At 38.0% G+C, this 21,703-nt stretch overlaps 1 protein-coding gene across 2 annotated transcripts in view; it reads right to left on the bottom strand.

Annotated features, from left to right (window-relative positions):
• Positions 1-12,096: 12,096 nt before the first annotated feature.
• Positions 12,097-21,703, bottom strand: part of PTGFR (prostaglandin F receptor) — a 42,513-nt gene continuing 32,906 nt past the window's right edge. For both annotated transcript variants that reach the window (XM_045801945.2, XM_087866034.1), the window contains one exon: positions 12,097-16,052. In XM_045801945.2, coding sequence (XP_045657901.1) covers positions 15,750-16,052 — 303 coding nt within the window. In that variant the 3' untranslated portion in view covers positions 12,097-15,749. The remainder of the gene's footprint in view (positions 16,053-21,703) is intronic.

Here is a 21,703-nt window from a genome sequence, read left to right as displayed (position 1 = left end):
GTCATTTAGCCAAGTCCAGGATGCAAGGGAGAAAAAAAAATCCTTTGTTTGCCCAAAGCATTTAATAAAGTCCATTGCTTTACAAGCTCATGATAAAAACTGTAAGACCAAAGCAGGTCTTCTTCGAATATTACTTGCAGGACAGATAAGCTGTAAGAGTAGAAGAAATAACATGTTCAGCCACACAATTCACTTTTTTTCTTTCTTCTGGCAACATACATTATCTAAAAATTGAACCAAGATCAAAAAAGGTATTTTAAGAAAAATGAAGAGGGAGGGTTAAAAAAGAAAGATACAAAAAGAGAACAAGGAGGCACTTTTGTTTTTCTTCAAAAGTAAGAAGGGGTAAAGAAAGCAGAAAAGCTGGAAGGCTGGAATAGGTAATGGGCAGACCAAGGTCATTGGGCCAGGGCCCCTCACCATGCAGGTCAAGTAGATCAGGCCAAAAGCAACATTCTCGCTGCAGCCCATCTTCAACCCAGGAAGCCTGCAAACCTGAACTATTTCTCATCCTTTGTTTTTACTTCACTTGATATTCCCTCAACCCTCTTACTTCACTGGTTTTTCCAGTGTCTTTGACAAGGATCGGGTTTTTTTCCTAAAACTATGAATATCTTTTAAATGGTATATTTGATTACTGTGAATTTATTTTTCGGTAAATGCGTTTGTCCATATTCTTTCTAGAAAAAGAAAAAAAATGACTGGCTTGTTGATACTATTTAATCTGGTCACCATCTTTGCCCAGCTACCTGGTGCCTTGACATCCATGCAGACGCTTTGTTTTATACTTTGTGGGATGCATGGGAACGACGTGATACCTAATCAGATTTCCAGGAGAATTCTGGAATCTTAACTCAGAATCTTTCATTCCATGGAGAATTATCTTGTGTTTTAGTGAAGACACTTCACCCCTGCAGTTCCTCCCTTGCAAACTCACATGACTAATACCACAAGGCAAAATGACTGCCATAGTCACCCTGCACCCTACTAACCAGATATGAACCTAGTTTAAATCTTTGGTTGACATACGGGTTAGGTTGTGTTTTAAATGTTCTGCCATGAGTCGACAAATTCACTATTCCTTCAAAACTCCTCTGTGACTCTTGCGTTGAGCAACAGCTGTGCGGTACTGTGCATTCATTGGTAGACGTACCGCAACAGCAAAGACAAACGCCGTTGTCTTTCAGTCACAGAGAAACCTCCTCCGATAGCTGGCTGAGATTTCCCATCGGGTAGGGAAGATTTGTCCTCATCTGCAGTAGTCATTGGACAAGTGACCCACTTCTGACACTCTCAGTCCCATGGGTTGATGACACTGTATGCATTCCCACTTTCTCCTTCTGTTTCAACCTCATACAGAAGAGTCAACGAGAGTAAGAAACAGCAATAAGCATTTCTAGGAAACAGTGCAGAACTTCCCTCAAAAACCTCAAGTGATCTAATAGGCTCAAATCAGCCATTCTACTGCTCCAAGTAGCAACATGGCAAATTACAATCCAGAGGGGCCTCTGGGTGGCTCAGTCAGTTAAGAGTCTGTGTTCGGCTCAGATCATGGTCCCAGGCTCCTGGGATCGAGTCCCGCATCCGGCTCCCTTCTCAGTGGGGAGCGTGCTTCTCCTTCTCCTTCTGACTGCCTTTCTGCGTGATTGTTCCTCTCTCACTCTCTCTCAAGTAAATAAGTAAAATCTTAAAAAAAAAACAATGAAGATTTTATTTTGTCTGTTCTCGATTATTTTCACACATTTCCAACATCCTGTGGAATTTAATCTGCAATAGCTCCAGGGGTTCATATCCTAAAAGAAATCAAATAGGCATATAAGAGAAGCCAACTAGTTAGCCTGAGAGAAACATACCCAAAATACTCTCCCCATTTCCTTTGTTCTACTTTCTATTTTATTGGTTAAAGACACACTGAGTACACTGCACCTTTCCACTAGGCCATTCTTGCTTTTGTCTAATCCTAGGAACCTGATTTCATGGACTAATCCTACATTTCTCACTATTAGCTAATGCTTGCGTTTACTTACTTTGATGTGGGAAGAACACTGGAAGAATTAGGGATGGCTGAGAGTTGACCATGGATAGCACAAGTTTGGTACTGGATAAGTGTTCTGCAGACCAGAAGAAATTCCTTAAATCCATGTCAAACTTTTCCTTCTCAGCCAGCTTCCATTTAACACCTTCTCACTTAGTTAATAACTGTCTCAGACATTCAAGGATGAAACCACATCAAGCATTGCTTTGGAATGTGAGAGCAGAAATATCTCTATTTAGGAGCAAGCAAGTGAACACTGGAAATAAAGCAACAATGTAAGCATTACTTCATCTAGTCCCCATGTGACTTTATTTGATCCTTTCTAGTTATCCTCCTTTAGGGTAAATATGAATGTTCAGGAGTCAGTAAGCAATCAGATTTATTATTTCAAAGATCAAGAATACATAGTAGTGGGGCGCCTGGGTGGCTCCGTCCGTTAGGCATCCAACTCTTAATTTCGACTGAGGTCATGATCTCAGGATCATGAGATTGAGCCTTGAGTCAGGCTCTGCGCTCAGCAGGGAGTCTGCTTGAGAACCCTCCTTCTCCTGCTCGCACATTCATGCTCTCTCTAAAAATAAATAAATAAATCTTTTTTTAAAAAAGGGAATACCTAGCAGTATTGATGACTCTTGGAATTTTCATTATTGTACAGCTTTCTGCTCTAGAATCTTCCTTATGTAATATTTAAGATAATAGTACTCAGAGAAAGATCACAAAGTATAGCTAAGAATAGCAAAGAAACTATGTTCTTATCAAGAACTGTGCTTTCCAAAATGGTTTCAAGGGATTCCAGTAAGTACGCCATGCAAACAGTATTGGACCTAGCTAATACATTGTTAAAACCATTAAACAAATTAAATAGGTTTTTAATCCTATTGTAGATTTTGGCACGCCCTGGAAAAGATTTAGAATAAGTTTCTCAAATATATTTGACCAAGGAAGACTTTGTTTAAACAACATCAATTAACAGTTTATCTTTCACGCATTATAGTTTTGAAAGAAGCTAGTATAGGAATACGGAAATCCTGAAGGTACAAATACCAAAGTCAAAGAGAAAACATAAACATTGCACCATAGCCCTTGCTAGCATACCAAAAAATTCCCAAATGTATAGCATGGAGTGATTTCCTGCAACTGTATCTTCTGCTGCCTGCCCCAAGTGCCGAACTAATCCATTCTTTGTGATTTTTCTTTAGATGGCCTTTATCTACACCAGTGAAAGAAAGTGATGCAGATAATTTTTAAAACTGAGTATTTAGAAACTTCTAGCATCACATTCGCCCGCCACAGTTCGGCAATTCCCAGAGTAAAGTCATTTCACATTCCCACGACAAAAATTAAACTTTGATCTCACTGGAGAGATTGACTGTCTTAGATTTTCTCTTGTCCTGTCAACCAACACCCTAGCAGTGCAATTGTCCAAACAGGTTTTTTTAGATTTTGATGGATTTTTTTTTCTAACATAATCCTCTACATTTAATATTTAATAGTGTGGTTGTGATGGGATAAATACACAAAGCCTTTTAGAAATCTCCAAAGTGTTTTTTTTTTTTACTTCGGTTTCATTGTAAAATAATGATAATAATATGTGCCTCATGGACTTCCTTAAGATTCAGAAATGTGTATCAAGTACAATGACTGGGATTGAGTATACTCAAAACATGTATTTCCCCCTTTCTGCCCTATGCACACATATATTCCTCCTTTCCCAGCTGGACTTTTGCAACTGGTATAGAAATATACTAGCATCAGAAATGTCAAATGACTGTATTGCCCCCAATTTTTTAAAGCCAATTATTAACTAGCAATAAATATTTCTTTTAAAAATTTATATTCATCCTGATTATTCATTTATTAAATATAATCAAGTTTAGAAATGGTTAGGAATAATTCTGGAAAAAGAAAAAATTTATTTTTTTAAAAAATTTATCTATTTATTTTAGAGAGAGGGAGAGAGCATGCACATGCGTGCATGAGCAGGGGAAGGGGCAGAGAGGGAGGGAGAGAGAGAACACTCAAGCAGACTTCGCACTGTGTGGAGCCCGACACAGGGCTCACTCTCACAACCTTCAGATCATGACCTGAGCGGAAACCAAGAGTCTGGACACCCAACCGACTGAGCCACCCAGGTGCCCCCAAACAAAAAATTTAATGAGTAGTATTTGGGGTAGATATACTAAACATAGAATTTTTTTTTACTATTGAAATTTTTTTATTTTATGTTTTTATTTTAATTCCAGTTAATTTGCATACAGTGTTATATTAGTTTCAGGTGTACAATATAGTGACTCAACACGTCATAAAACACCCAGTGCTCATCACAGCAAGTGCACTCCTTAATCCCCATCACCTATTCTATACATCCCCCACCCTCACTCCCCCCTCATAACCATCAGTTTGTTCTCTATAATTAAGAATCTGTTTCTTGATTTCTCTCTCTCTCACTTTTTTCCCCTTTGATCCTTTGTTTTGTTTCTTAAATTCCACTGAGTGAAATCATATGGTATTTGTCTTTCTCTGATTGACTTATTTCACTTAGCATTATACTCTCTAGTTCCATCCATGTCATTTCAAATGGCAAGATTTTATTATTTCTATGGCCGAGTAATATTCCATTGTGTATATATACCACATCTTCTTTATCCATTCATCAGTCAGTGGATACTTGGACTGCCTCCATATCTTGACTACTGTAAATAATGCAGATTGCTGGATCATAGAGTAGATCTATTTTTAATTTTTTGAGGAACCTCCATACTAGTTCCTCAGTGGCTACACCAGTTTGTATACCCACGAACAACGTAAGAGTGTTCCCTCTTCTCCACATCCTCACCAATACTTGTTGTTTCTTGCATTTTTTATTTTAACCATTCTGACAAGGGTGAAGTGATATCTCATTGTGGTTTTGGCATGCATTTCCCTGATGATGAGTGATGTTGAGCATCTCTTCATGTGTCTGTTGGCCATCTGGATGTCTTCTTTGGAGAAATGTCTGTTCATGTTCCTTTAATCACTGTCAAATAACATTAGACAAATGGAATTCTTGCTAATGATTCTGATGTCTAGTCTTACAAATTAGGTAATCCATGTGGAATTTAAATTATACAACCACATTTACAAGTTTTTTCATGGTAGCACTGTAACCTGGATTTTAAGCAACTGGTGTTTTAATCCTCGCTATGTGCTTTTAAGCAATAGCTTCTTCAAGCTATAGATTGTGTCTATTTAAAATAATATGATAATATAATGGAATGATAATATCACAGTAAGGATCAAATTAGATAACTGATAAGCTCCATGAATCTAAAAATTCCATTCAAGAGAATCTGAGTTTCACAACTTGATAAAGAGACCTACTCATGGTGAAATCCGGTTAGTCTTAAGGTACAAACATAGTTATTGATACGTAAGTACCCCTGATCATGATAAAAGGAGATTTCGAAATCTCAGAGAAGGGAGGATAGAAGGCTGCTCAGACTCTTGAGAAAAGATCCACTACAGACAAGACAATGAAGAACTGTTTGTCACGCTAATAGTTTGGACCTGATTTTGAAGGCAACAAGGAAAGGAATAATTTGACAACAGGTAGGTAAAATAGTCATAATTATTTTTTAGGAAGAAATTACAAATTCAAAATGAAGAGGCAAAATGGCAACCCTTTGGGAAACAAAGTGGTGTAAAAGAAAACAGCGAGGCAGCTACACATCAGGAAAAATGACGATGCTTGACCTGCAGTGGCAATTGCAATGAAGAGCAAAGTCAAGAAGCTTATATGCTGGGACTCAACAGCCATGTGCCACCTCTTACTCATCAGAGCAAAGAATGACTTCTATTCCATTAAAAAAAAAAAAAGTGTCATTAGGCAAGTGAAGGTTAAACCACAAGCTTTTGCTCAGATGGTAGTAAGAGTTGCAAATTTAATAATGACACTCTTACCTACTTGCAAAACTTAGAATTCCAATTGAAATGTGAAATTTCAGAGGGTGGTTATAATCTTGTAAAGAATTACTGGTAATGCTTATGAGAGTTGAAGTATTTCCAAGAGCAATGTTGTAATGTGATGGTAGATCGCATTTCCATCCTTGAAATCTGCAGAGATTTTTCTTCTGAGGCTAGACATACTAAAATCATCTCCCTCTTAATCCCACTCTATGATCACTCCTCACAAATCAAGAATGTAGAAAGTTCCTAAACACATGTACAAGTGAATGACAGAAATGCCAGCCCGTAGGCTAACTCTTGATAATGCTTGGTTAGGTCAAAATGAACTGCTGCTTCCATTCTGGATTGAATCACAATCCACAATAGGTTCTCTTCACATGTAAAGGCAAGCTGGTCCAAAATACATTTATATTTTAGTTGGACATAAGCAGTAATGCGCTTAAATCAGTAGGGGACCAACAACCTATCTTCACAGGCCTGAAGGATGGGCTAACATGTTTAGGGAACATAGGAGACAGAAATCAGTTGATACCCATTTATTATAACACAAAATCACAGTCACCACACAAATCCAAGCTCCTTTTCACCTCAAGGCCTTGGCATATGGGGTTTTTCTTAGAAAATTCTTCCTGATGATTACAAGTTGCTGATTAGTGCAATTAACAAGGCCTTAGGAGGTGTGTACCACAAATCAGAAAAAGGGTAAAATCCAAAGGGCTATAGCTGCTCTTCTGGAAAATTCTACCTCATGGGAAATGCCATTATTTTCTAAGGCATCACTAGAAGCATCACTATAGGACAATTTTAATGTCTGCCTAACCACAATTTAGAAAGCAAATAGCTATGTAGTACTTCTAATTTTAGCTTCCTTAATTCTCAGAACATTTTTGAGCTCTCTGTTTTGCATTTTCTTGTGAGTATTGCTCTGAGGAAATCACTAATCTTATAAAACCATAATCGTAAGTGATGACAAATGTGACAATCATCAGGAAACTATATCCAGTTGCTGTTTTCAACTCGTCTAATAGTTGAAATTTTACAGATTGGTATACTTTACTCTGAGATTTCAGAATGATATATTTAAATAATTGATTACTTGGGTGCCTGGATGGCTCAGTCAGTTAAGCGTCTGCCTTCAGCCAAGGTCAAGATCCCAGAGTCTCAGGACCGAGCACCGAGCTCCCCGCTGAGCGGGAAGTCTGATTCTCTCTCTGATCCAACCCCCTCTCGTGCTCTCTCTCACTCATTCTCTCTCAAATAAATAAAATCTTTAAAAAAATAATTGACTATTTAAAACATTTTTATCTGTGTTTGTGTTTGATATTCTTTCTAAGTCTCCCAGAGACTAACGACATACTCTTCTTAAGAGGGAAAAGAATTTTCCTGAGTGGAACCATGCTTTGAAAAACTTCAGCCCGGGCCTTTTTTTCTGTAGTTATTTTTTTTCCTGACCTTAGAAACGCTGCTTACTTAGACTTATACAAAAGATGCTATATTTTTAATGTCTTTAGAATGAGATTTTGAGTTCAAGTACCTTTATTTAGTTTGGGTCCATTTATTCTCTACCATCATTCTAATTGTTCTGAATAAAATCCACTATAATAATTTACTTGTCCCCAAAGTATTAATATTATATTTTACTTGGAAATTGAAAAAGTTTCAGTACTCCCTCCTCCCCTTGGAAGCCAACAGCTGACTCAAGATTTATTTTACTGAAGTAGGAAATTATTTTAAGAGTAACTGGACTCAAATTAAGAGTGGAAAACATAAGGATCAAAGAAGAGTATAAACAATGGAAGCATAAGGGAGGAAAATGTAAAGTTAATCCAAATAGCCTTTTTCTTTTTCTTTTCTTTTTTTTTTTAAGATTTTATTTATTTATTTATTCGACAGAGATAGAGACAGCCAGTGAGAGAGGGAACACAAGCAGGGGGAGTGGGAGAGGAAGAAGCAGGCTCCCAGCAGAGGATTCTGGGATCACGCCCTGAGCCAAAGGCAGACACTCAATGACTGAGCCACTCAGGCGCCCCTCTTTTTCTTATTTTAAAGGAGGTTTTCGGTTAGTGATAAAGCATAAGCAGTATTTCCAGACTACTGTGGGAATTTTGTCTGTCTACATGACACCGAAGTCTTCTAGCACCAGTACGAGATATGTGACCTGCTAACCCGTACCCTTACTTCCATCTGCTTTGTCTTTTTGTTTGTGACTCTTACTGTCAATCTGTAGCATCCTGCATGCTTCTAGCTCCTTCCTGCATAGCTCTGACATTTTTCAGGTCCGATTTGTTTCAGGTTGGAGCAAAAACAGTCCTTAGGAAGGGAATTAAATTGCCAGTACCAAAATAGTGGTACAATTTTGCATTGTCTAAAAGCTTCACTTTTGTTTGTATGTTTCATATCATGCCATCTGTGGCTGGTTAGCGTAGTTGGTTAAGCCAGTGGTTCTCAAAGTGTGTTCCTCAGATCAGCAGTGCCTGGGACCTTCCCTGGGACCTTGTTAGAAATATAAATTTTCTGGCCCTACTTAAGACTAAGTGAGTCAGTCACTGGGGTGGGGCCCAGCAATCTCATTTAGCAAGTCTTTCATGTAAAACAGATGCAGGCTAATATTTGAGAACCACTGGATAATAAACCTGTGACAAGCTCAATCCCTGTGTGGGTCAGTTACTGTAACTTTATCTCAGTATTGCAGATTACACTTTGGTTAGGGCTGAATTGTGTCCTTCCAAAATTAATATGTTCAAGTCCTAATCCCCCAGTTCCACTGAAGGCCACTGGGTTTAGAGATAGGGTCTTCAAAGGGGCAATTAAGATTAAATGAGGTAACTAGGGTGGGCCCTCGTCCAATATGACGGTGTCCTTATAGAAAGAGGAGATTAAATACTGATGAAAGGACATGTGAAGACACAGGGAGAAGACAGCCACTACAAGACAGGAAGATGGGTCTCAGAAGAAATCAGCCTTACTGACATCTTGATTTCAGACTTCCAGCCTCCAGAATTGTGAGGAAATAAATCTCTGTTGTTTAAGCCACCCAGTCTGTGGCACTTTGTTATGGCAACCCTAGCAGACTAATACAACTCGTAATTCACCCACTTAACCATCTGGAAACTGTTGGTCACAGCAGACATCTGGCAAAAAGGAAAATAGCATTACATAAAATTATGTGACATACATATAAAATTTCTTTACTAAAAAAAGCAATTCAAAGCCCAAGTCCTACTGGTGATAGGTCTTAGGGTCATTGTTGAATCCTAAGGGTAGTATTACTTTTAAAATTGTGTAGTCTAGACTAGTATTCCCAACCTAATTAGTAATAGAGGACAGGTGAGCTAAGTTCAATATTTCAAAGAGCTTAATAAAAAGGTACCCCAGATAAGAAGACTCCAAGAATATAATTAAAAAGATTTTTTTTCTAAAATTGCTGTCATGATGTTGGGTCTATTGGTTACACATTGGATATAAAAAAAAAAGTTAGGTCCCCATCTTACATGACACAAAAAAATAAATAAGTTCCATGAAAACGACAATAACTAAAGATAAAAAACAAAACCCTAACTGTAAAAAGTGACTTAGGGGGATATATTTATAATCTTTGAGGACAGAAAGTCTTTCTATACTAGAAACAAAATAAAGAACCCATGAAAGGTTAGTTCTGCCCAAGTAAAAATGTAGAGCTCATCTAGTATGGTGTCAGATGCCTTCAGCGCAGAAGAAAATGGCAGCCTTGGAAGAAAAGTATTTGTAACGTTCATTAAAAATAAAGTCTGGTATGGACTGAATTGTGTCCCCCCCTCAAAATTCATGTGTTTAAGCCCTATCCCTCAGTGTGATGGTATTTGAAGATGGGACCTTTGGAAAGGAACTAGATTCAGATGATGTCATGCGGGCCGGGATCTTCGTGATGGGATTTGTGCCTTTGGGACAAGAGAGAGCTCTCGCTCTCTCTCTCTCTCGTTCTCTCTCCTTTCCCCTCTATCTTCCCCCCTCCCCCAACCCCTCCAATCCCCCATCTCTCTCCACCATGTGAGGAAACAGCAAGAAGATGGCTAGGAAGAGAGCTCTCCTCAGGTACCTAATTGGCTGGCACCTTGATCTTGGACTTCTGAACCTCCAAAACTTTGAGGAATCAATTTCTCTTGTTTAAGCACCCAGTTCATGGTATTTTGTGATAGCAGCCCAAGCTGACTAAGACAATATCCTTAATATACACAGTCTTCCTGCAAGTCAGTAAGAAAAAAAATTAACATTATAAATAGATAAAGGTCAGGAACAGAAAATTTACAGAGGAAGTGGAAATGACTAATAAAGGTATGAAAAGATGCTGAGCCTCATTAGCAATGGGAAATACAAGTAACATAACAAAGCTAATACTAAGTATGATTTCTTTTTGCCAATCACATGGGTGACAGTAAGACGATTGCTGAAATAAACAGCAGGTGGTGTCAGAAATAAGGCCTTTTCTTAAGAGAAGGAGAGTACACACATCACAATGGGGCAGTGTCGATGGATATTGCAAATGTGTGTGCCCTTAACCCAGCAATCCCAGAGAACACAAGAAAGAATAGGATGCGCATATTGAGACAGTGTAATTGGAAAGAGGGAAATGACTGAAAACAAAAACAGCTCTCCTTCAATAGGAAAATTGTTATTTGAATTATATATAGTACACTTCTCGCATGTAAGAGTACTTAGTTGTTAGAAAGAATACTCTGCACGTGCCAACGAGTTTTTGAAAACCAAAATTTTACAACAGTGTGTCTCGTAGAATCTCATTTTTTTAACTAAAATTATTTAGGTGTGTACTAGTATAAGATTGCTTTATTTCACATGGGAAACAGCACAACAAACAGAAGGCATTTTGTTAATTTGCGGTTTTACCAATCAGATATTAAAAAAGAACTCAAATGTTATTAAATACAAAACTCTAAGAGTTTATATGCTTTTATAAGTGGAAATGTAAAGTACCCTTTAAATCCAAAATACAGTTCCTTTAGATTTCAGTACTCCTGCCTCTACTCTGCTATGAATAAGGATATATATAAAAAGGTATGTTCAGGGCGTCTGGGTGGCATAGTTGGTTAAACATCCAACTCTTGGTGTCGGCTCAGGTTGTGATCTCGGGGTCATGAGATCAAGGCCCCCATGTTGGGCTTGGTGCCTGGAGCAGAGTCTGCTTGGGATTCTCTCCCTCTGCCCCTTCCTCTGCTCATGTGTGCACATGCTCTCTAGCTCTCAAATTAAAAAAAAAAAAAAAAAAACAAGTTTTTTTCACTCTTTATTCTATATTGATTTTTTATATTCTAAAATTCCTATTAATTGCAAACAACATATGTGGCATTCAGTCTGCCTTATCTTTATAGACTACAGGCTACATAAAGAATCCTAAATGCTTTCATTCCATGATTTTCTTAAAGAAATAAAAACTTTAAAAGAAGCAGTTCTAGTTTGAATTATATTAGAAGGGCAAGAATGGAAATATTTGACCTAATACAGAAATGATTCATGCGGTCCACCAATTATTTTCCGTTCTCCCCCAAAGCACATCATACTATTGCACTAACCTGCTTCCTCGAAGGTAGTAGGCCATCACTTCTTGCTTTGGCCAGAGTTGTGTGAGCAAAAGGAATACATCTTACCTCTACGTGGAAGCTCTAAGAGCCAGTTCATGATTCACCATGCTTTTTTCCCTGTAGCATGGCAAACAGCAACACAGAAGACAGTGGCTGCTTTGTCACCTAAGGTCTCTGAGTGATTACAATGGGCAGAGCTCCCCTTCTGAGTGGACAGGAGCCATGAGTGAGATATAAACCTTTGAAAGTTCATGGCACGAAGATTTTGGGGGCGATTTGTTATCACAGACATTTTTCTCTGCTATCCTGACACATCTAGGCCAGTGTGTTTCGGAAATTATCAGATTCCCATAAAAATTTATGACCTGCCTAAGTGAACCACAACAACAGCCAAAAAAAGGGGGGGGGGTGGAGGAGGCAGGAAACAGATACCAAAGGTAATAAAAGAAAACAAGTTGAAATTCTTCTCACCAAATAGATAAAAATGGAAGTTTAGGTTCAAGAGTTCCAAGCTTTATACGATCTTTCTAAAAATAGCCACTCTTGATGAACACTAGTCCAAGTTTATTGTAAATCATTTGTTTGAAGTTTTAAACTAGTCAAAACATGAAAATTACATGAGTTGCACACTGATACAAGCCACAAAATGTACATATCACTGCTTAATCTCATACAGTCTAGCAAGTATGAAGAACACAAAATATATTTATTCATATAACACATTGTATCTACTGTTAAAATACCTCAGTAAAAGTTAAAGTCCAACGTTATCTACCACGTGGTAAAATGACACCCAGATGAAGAAGTAAGAAAATGTGCATTCCCATCCTTAATATTCTGACCTGCATGTATTAATTTGGACCAATGATGGTGATACAGGCAAAGCTAGCCGCAAATTTCACAAAAAGTTCATCTATGTGTTTAGCAAGTGCTCTTATCTGGGATCTAAATTCAGATTAGACACAAAACTAAAGCAGATTTTTCTTTTAAAGACTGAAAATGACCAAACAAGACCATTTATTGCATAAGACAGATATACCGTGTGTGTGTGTGTGTGTGTGTGTGTGTGTGTGTGTGTGTGTGTGTGTGTTTGAGTTAACTTTTAGGTATTTTGCACTTCAGCAATACAAATAATTAAAAGGAACTTTCAGTCTTTAGGAAAAAATTTAGGATATTTCTGTCACTTAAATCCTCAGTAAAAAGTATGATACATTGGGATGCACCCACAACTAATTACGAGTCAGCATTAGCTGTCTTTGTATTCATAATCATAAAAACCTATATGCTGTTGGCTTTTTTTGGTCTCAGTTTTTAAATTCAGTAACAAAAGAAAAAAACCTGGCACTTGCAGTCATTTGCCCAGAATAATAAATTTCCCCAGGAGTAATATGATCAAATAGTATGTGAAATTGATTAGACACTACTGCACTCAACGAGAAGGGCAATTCAATTGCTCTGATGGCCTAATTATAAATTTTAAAACAGAGCTTAAAATTTCAAAATTGGTTAACCTGATGACCACTCTTTGTACTATTTCTTTCCAGTAATTGGAACAAGTGTATTTCACTTTGAACATTTCTAAGTCAGTTGTTGATGGATGCTACACTCTATTATTCAACACACAATAAGATGCCAAACTACACGGAAATATATATAGTAACAGAAATAAAATGCGGACGTCAGGTATATGCATATTGTGTTCACTTTATTTCATTTTCCTTGGACGAAAGGCCTAACACAATGTAAACGCATATTCCTTTACTACCTTCTTATTTTTTTTACATTTTTGGTGTCTTCTTCTTGGGTTTAACCTCATTATAAAACCAACTTAGTTCCCCTAAACCTGTGCTCAGATAATAAAGAGAATCCTTCCAGGATATGCAGAGAGTGGCTGCCCTGTCATTCCCTAACACCTTACACGCCCATGCATTCCCACGTATCGTAAGGTCACAGTATCTCCTCAGTACGGATACACGTGGCCAGGGTGACGTCACGGCAATAGAGCAACCATGATGCCATGTACTTAGAAGCCTTAAGGAGAAGAGGCCAGGAGCCCTGAATGAAAGTTTCTCTGCACGCCTTTCCCAGGTCACAATACACAGAAATGTTTGCTGCAGGATCCTATCCAGCATGAGGAGGAAGGATAAAACTGGTTCCTTGCACCTCAGCTCCCAGGACACCAACACTCTCTCAAGTAGCTGCGGGAAATAAATGTCTCCTCGAAGCCATCTAAATGTTCGGGTTTTAAGTGCTCTTGAAACACATGAGAACATTCATGTAATGTAACAGCAATCACAAATTGCAATGGCTTTTTAAAAAGTATATACATTGGATATTAAATATACATATACACACATATATATATCAAAATAACCAGTATGGAATTGTCATTTTAAATAAAAATGCACAAAAACTGCAATTCCATGCTCATTTTGCATCAAAAAAAAAACCCCAACTCTTGTCTGTAACTCAATTTGGCAAGTATTTGATGAGCATCTCCTATGTGTTTTGTCTATGAGAATAACCTAATTTTTTGTGATCATCATTTACTGGTCTTAAATTAAGAATATCATGTGCCCCTCTGTGTGTGTGTGTGTGTGTGTGTGCGCGCGTGTGCGTGTGTGTATGTGTGTGTTTCCCCTCTTTAAATTACCTGGAAAAAGTGGTTTCCTTTAAATCTTCATTGAGGTTATTTGCTTAATTTCTTTTAATTTTTTCATAAGAATTTACCAAAATTCACAAAAGTTGACAACAACTTGCAATGTATATTACCAGTCAAAAGCAAAATTTGTGAAAGTAATAATTTAAGTCTAGCTGAAACATATAGATTTCCTGGAGAAAGTGTCTCACAGAGAAGGTTAATTTTTTAAATGCACCACAGGTAATGAAAGCAAAAATTCTTTTACAGAAATTATTGCCTTACTATGAAGCAGAACTACTTACTCTATGTTCTGATAGCCCCAGGACATTTTCAATGATTACTAAAATTTGGAGGATTGAATTCTACAAAGAAGCAAAGAAGTCTAAAGTATTACTGGGAAATTTTGGGAGAGAGATTATCCCCTTATCTCTTGGTTACCCATAGTAATGACTGCCAAGGCCCTGACTAGTTGCCAGTTTTCCCCTTGATACAGGTAACATAGTCTGTAGAAGATGCTACTTACAGATTTAATGAACTAGCTTTCAACAGAAATTTTTTATATGTTTATGTGTGTGTGTGTGTGTGTGTGTGTGTAGAAAGCACAAACACACTAGCTGCAGGTAGTCTTTGAATATTATATATAGATTGTGTTTCTTTTGTTCTTAATGTAGAAATGACAGTTCAAAGTAGAGCTCCTTTGCCAACATGCTTGTACTATCACAGGGGTTAAGTTCTGTTTGTTTGCATCATCCATGGCAGAGCTTCATAGGAACTGCTCTAAGGCAAATCACCTATATATGTGCTGGGATAGAGCCTTTGCTTCTCTACAAATTATTTAACGTGCACTAGAATTTTCAGAGGAAAAGGAGATTATGTGAAAACTGGGTAAATCTATGACTCACACAAAAAAACCTTCAAACAACAATTTACCTTCACAATAATACATGCCAAGCAGTCATATTTGTCAAAATGACAAGGATAGGTTCATTCTAAGGAGGCTCGAGAGGTCAGGCAACCTGATGGCCACACCTGGTGTCATGGAGGTCATTACAACAAGCCACAGTGAATCCCAAGACACATGACCACACATACATTGACTGAAGCTACATAATGAGCAGTATAACAGACCAGACCCAGCGGCGAGGGTGCTCCACTTCACCGAGCCTCGTTTATCAGGAACAGCTGCAGAGCAATGACCCCAAACAGCTATCTCACTGTGCGGGTAAGTAAGAAGATGCTCTTTGACAAAAAGGATAGGCAAATGCTTTAGGCGTCAACAGAGTCACTCATTCCAAAAGCGTGAATAACACAAATAAACCCAATTCTTTTTTCAGTGTGACTCCCATGGCATTATCTCATCATGTTTACCTCCAGTTGACAAAAACAAGTGAAAAGCTGCAATCTTACAGTGAATTGAACAAATTCCAACAGCCGAATCTGACCAGGTGTAACTGTGGAGGTCTGAACTTTCTTTCCAGTTAGGCTTTCTATCTCTATCCAATCAACTGAAATATTGACAAAACTTTCCTGAATGTTGCCCTAGACCTACACTGCCTTACTGTCCTATTAAACCAGGTGCTTGCGGATTTATTTTCTCTGCAACTGGGGACTCAGAAATAGCAGCCACCTTTAAGGAATTTTTAATGGAGCTGAGCTCCCACATGTGCAGACTGATGACATGCACCCCACAGCAGCGTCTGGCAAGTTTGTAGAGATTCTTAAGGACTGCCTTCCGCAGAAGAATATACACCCAGGGATCTAAGATTTGATTCCATGTTGCCATTCGGAGAGCAAAAAGTGTTGTTTCACAGGTCTCCAGAGACTGATCTCCATTTATTCCAATGTTGGCCATTGTCACCTGCAAAACAAGCAAAATAACAAAATCCATTGATACGGATATATTCTTGGTCCTATAGTTGTTTAACTTAAGTAGCTAGGCTACATGGTATCCATTTCACTTTCCACAAAGTGATGTTATTTTGCAAAATACTGACAAAAAGAAATGAACAGTAGCAGAAACATTGATGTAGACATCTGGATCCTTTGAGCTCAAACTGACATTAGAACTACAAAAATGATAACTTATGTGGGAAGTTGAATTGAACCACCCTAGAGAGGACAAACACTGATATGAGCAACCGACTTTGTCTTACTTTTGGGAATAGTAAGTTCAAAGCCAACACACATGTGTATGTTTCCATGAAAAAAAAACTAAAGTTTTTAATGTAAATAAAGTACAGATAAACTATAGATACAGATAAACTATAGATAAGAGATTTTCAGAATGAATTCAGAGCATCTGATATGATTTGCACATGGAAATGATATTGTTCCAGAATATTACTTTTAGAGTTTTCTGCTTGGTAACTATAATATCAATTTCTTCTTATTTCATATTCCCTTTTCTGCATCCCTCACCCTTGCCTTAATTTCGTTAAAATATACCAAAAAATGCAATGGAATTTTCAAAGGGTTTTGAGGAAATGACTCCTCTCTATACTACTGCTGAGTTAACAATAACAATGTTTCTGAAAACTTTAATACAATGGCATCCATTAGTAAAGGATTCCAAAGTGGTTTATTGTCACTCAAAAAAACAGGATCTTGCTGTCCATGCAAATTCCTTGGGAAATGGCTCTTTGTTGGTATATTCTATGCAAAATTCAGTTAATTAGCCTGATACCTCTAAACACAGCACTAAGATGAGAGAGAAATAATGAAGTCAAAGAAGTGTGTGGGAAGAAGAGATTATGTTCATTGCTGGTTGCAAAAAGCAAAATGGGTAGATGGTGAAATAAAATATCCATTCATTTGGGCCATGTAGTACAATTATACCATTGTTAAGGTCACCAAAATTAATAAATCTGCCAGGCCACTTTACTCAGAGATAGCAGTTTTATTCTGGAAGTCATTCTATACATCCTCTACCGGAAGTCTATGTATATCTGTGGGCCACTGTCAGGACTCCAGGGGCTGTTCACATTTAAAAGCAGTGGTAAATTTTAGAATTATGCATTTGCTCCTCTGAGTAATCATAAAAGTAAATTACTCTAGATCTCAATCATATGTGGAATCTAAAACGAACAAACATGGGAGGGAGGTGGGGTCCTGGGATAGGCCGGTGATGGGGATTAAGGAGGGCACATATTGCATGGAGCACTGGGTGTTATATGCAAACAATGAATCATGGAACATTGCATCAAAAACGGAATGTACTGTTTGGTAACTATATAACAAAATAAATATTATTAAAAACATAATAAAAAATAAAAAAATAAAACGAACAAACAACAACAACTACTAAACTCACAGATACAGAGAACAGACTGGTGCTTGCCACAGGTGAGGGAATTTTGTGGTGACGTTAACTAGACTTATTGTGGTGATCATTTTGCAATACACACAAATATCAAATAATTATGTTGTGTACCTGAAAGTAATATGGCGCTCTATGTCAGTTTTACCTTATAAATCAATCTATAAGTGAGTAGCTTTTGAGTGTTTACTATATCCAGGTATTATGCTAGCTACTAGTGATGCAGTGATGAATATTTAGAGAAATCCCGTCTAACATATGACATATGTTGCTTATTTATCTAGTTCTTATTTCTATCTCTCACACTAAAATAGAATCTTCTTGAAAGCATCTATTTTTCTCTGATTAGTTCTCTGCTGTATCCCCAGCACCTGACACACAGTAGGACAGTCAATACTGGTTGAATGAATTAAATGAATGAAGTCCCTATGAGGAGAGCCCAACAAGAACACAAACAGTTGAATGTTGTAGCATAGCACAGGCATAGGAAAGATGTCATAGGCAGGGCTATTTACCGACACATGATCTCAGGTGTGGTCACTGAAAATTTTAAGTTTTTGCAATTTTTCTAGCACATCAAAACTTCAGTTTTTCAGACTTGACTAATTTTGAATTTATGGTGATTCTGTTGCAGTTCGTCTGAACTTTCCTTGGCACTCTTTTTTTAAGGAGATTTAAATAAATACATAATCAAAACTATTTCTGGTGGATGTCCAACTTCTTTATACACCAAACAATTTCTAGAATTTTATCAACATCTACTTTCATATGAACAATGTCTCTGACAATTATACACGGTTCTCATCTAGTCACTGAAGCAGGTGTTTTCACACATGGTTTTCTTATTCTAAGAAGTGGACCAGTCCTTCCCTCCTTTCTGTCAACACAGAACACTAGTTCAGAGGTGACTTAGGGAAATGGTAGGGTACCCAGAAGTACAATCCACTGATTTGCAAGTTACTGTCCCTTATAATAGTATCATCCACACGCTGATCTTGGGTCTGACACTTCAATAACCACAGAGATTGGGGCCATTTGTGAATATGCAGTTACAACCCAGCCTTATTGGATAGTGAAAAAGTCCCATCTGGAAGCTTTGCCAAGGGACTGTTCCATTCCATCTCCATGTTTGAGGAGTTGAACCTCTGTGTTATTTGGATGACTGGTGACTAAGGAACTAGGTACAGAAGATGGATTTTTAAATGCCGCAGCACCTGTGAGTATCTGTAAATGAGAAATTTCATCGTATTTTTTAAAGATATTATGTATTCATTTGAGAGAGAGAGAGAGCATGAGCAAGGGGTGGGGTGAGGCAGAGGCAGAAGGAGAGGCAGACTCCCTGCTGAGCGGGGAGCCTGACATGGGGTTCGATCCCAGGACCCTGAGATCATGACCTCAGCCAAAGGCAGATGCTTAACTTACTGAGCCACCCAGGCACCCTGAGAAACTTCATTTTAATTGAATTGCAGTGGCAGTTTTGGAAAAGGAACCTTACATAAAATACTGAAGCCATCTCAACTAAACAGGTGACTTTTAAAGTTAAATATATTTGTGATGATTTAACCATATAGCATTTGTGAAATAGAATATTTTACCTCTGCAATAGTGGACTGCAAGAAACTTCAGGGAAAAAAATTACTCTTACACAAATCCAGAAATAGAGGTTTAAGAAAGACTGTAAAAAATTGAAATGTAGAGGTTTCTAAGAAGATACTTCTTTACAACTATGATTTTCCCCATACTTTAAATTGTATAAATGTCTACTCCATTAACTATAAAAGGTAACAATATTTCAGTCATTTCCCATTTACTGACTACTCATTAAAATTTTTAAAACAGTATTTTGAGCATGGTAGGTGACTTAGAGATAAGGAAGACAAAAATACTACAATGGGGGGAGGACAAGAGCATATGGTATTTGTTGTACCCCAGCTGTAGAATAGCTGCCTAATGCTGCCCACCCCCGAAGTGTAGATCAGTGTTCAAAATACAAACACTCGTACGGAGCAACTTTTTATTTTCTACTGGATGTACTGATAGAAGACTAGCCAATGACCCAGTTGACAGCACATTCCTGCCTCTGAGGAAAGACTCTGAAAGCTGCAAAGAAATGAGAAAACAGGGCGCGCTGTATAGATGCCACCCCCTTTGGAATGAGACAATCCCAACCATGATACTTTACGCGCATCTTTGTTCCTTCACACCAGCTGAAGACACGATATATAAGATGAACAGTGGGAAAAATTTCAAACTAAACAGTACATAGAGAAGAAAAAATGTATTACACCTGAGAAATCAAAAAGGTCATCAAAATCAAGAGGGTTCATTTGTAGAATCCACGTATTTTCATTTGCAATTCCAGTCTCTTCTCCCAGGCCTGCATTTTTTTTTTTTGAGTCTGTTTAGTGGGAAGATTTATGCCAGAACTCCTAGGAATAACTGTCCATATGGTCCTCAGCTACTAGTACTTACAAAATAATGTTGTAATCCCTTTTTCTGACACTTTTTAAGGGAATAAAATACAGTCATTTATCCCAGAATACCAAATATAAAATATATATATATATATATAAAATATATATACCAATGTAAAATAAATAAAATGTATATATGTTATGTTGCATGTGATCACTTCTTTAAGAAGACCAACAGAAAATGTAAAATAAATACAATCAAAAGGTATATGTTAGAGATCAAATAGAGAAGGTACTACGTCACAATAAAAATAAATTATTCCTAACTGAATGACAACAAACTACACAGTTAAGAGAACATCCTTATGATAAACTGCAGACCCCTCATAGAACTTGACCACTATGAAAACACAGGCCAGCACGAGTCCACAAGAACTGGTCATTCCAACAGTTATGGGATCCTCAATCATGGGAAAGGCAGAAAGCCTCCTGTAGACCAGAACATGCCATGTAGGAGTGAGAGACACAGCCATGAATACTAACCACAGAAACTAGAGCTGAGTATTTCCCTGTGCTAGGAAGCCTCTTTTTATATATAGGTCAAACAATCTTCCTAAAAGCCCTTTGACATATGTATTGTTATCTGCATCTTACAGATAAGGAAAGTATGGTTCAGCAAGATAAGGGACCAGTCCATGGGAAGCATCAGAGCTTGTCCAGGGCCTGTCCTTCTAATGACTACACTAGACTGGGCTACGGGCCCTGCAGCAGACTTGCTCAATCTTCTTAACAAACATCACCCAGAAAGAGTGGAGGAAGCCTTCTGAGGAGTGGGACACACCATGGGAAGCACTTGCCTGAAGGAAGAGAGACCTTACAGAAACCACACCTAGGGAAGGACACCGTTAGAATCTATTTCAGATTCCTGGCCCTGTTCCTTCCACTTCTCCTGCCAACATCCCCACTGACCCTGAGGCAGTGCTAGGATGGAAGGAGAAAACTGCAGAACTGAGGCCCTGGTCCCATCGTAAAAATGCCTGAAGAAGCCATTCTCTTTCTCCCTTCAGATTAACACAGATACACACCTTGCCCCTAAGTTAGGCCAAGGATGACAAGACATGGGCAACTAAACAAGATTTAGGAGTGATGTGTCCTACTTTGAGGGATCCAGGGAATTCTGTTCAAGTTTCTTAGCCCAAAGCTAGAGATGATATCGAGTGGAAACAATTATGTGTTCATATGATCACTACCACCAAGGTACAAGTTCATACTTCAGAAAGTATAGCAGGAATGTAACTGAAGGGATTCTAAGAGCAAAAGGAGACACAATATGCTTCACTTATTATAAACACATAGAATTCTACATCGCCTCACATGAGAAGACACAATCTCAAAATCTTAGAGAAAGCAGGAAAGTTTCCTTCACCCATTCCAGTCCTCTTTACAAAGCAGAAATTCCTTGCAGGTGTCTTTATGTATCTAGTGGAAAAGTCTCAGCACAACTCATGGGAGAATCTCTTCAGTTTAAATCGTGTGAGTTGTTGGGGCGCCTGGATGGCCCCTCAGTTAAGTGTCCAACTCTTGATTTCAACTCATGATCTCAGGGTCATGAGATCGAGCTCCAAGTCAGGCTCCATGCTGAGCATGGAGCCTGCTTAAGATGTTCTGTAACCCTCTCCCCTGCCCCTCCCCCCATGCCTGCACACACTCTCTCTCTAAAAATAATTAAAAAAAATAAACTCTGTGAGTTGTTGAACATTCTCTATCACCATGAGCTGA

Source organism: Ursus americanus, chromosome 12 (assembly GCF_024610735.1).
Source record: "Ursus americanus isolate L20-20 chromosome 12, mUrsAme1.1.p, whole genome shotgun sequence".
NCBI lineage: Eukaryota > Metazoa > Chordata > Mammalia > Carnivora > Ursidae > Ursus > Ursus americanus.
Note: the sequence above shows the minus strand (reverse complement) of the source record. Positions and strands in the feature narration are given on the sequence as shown.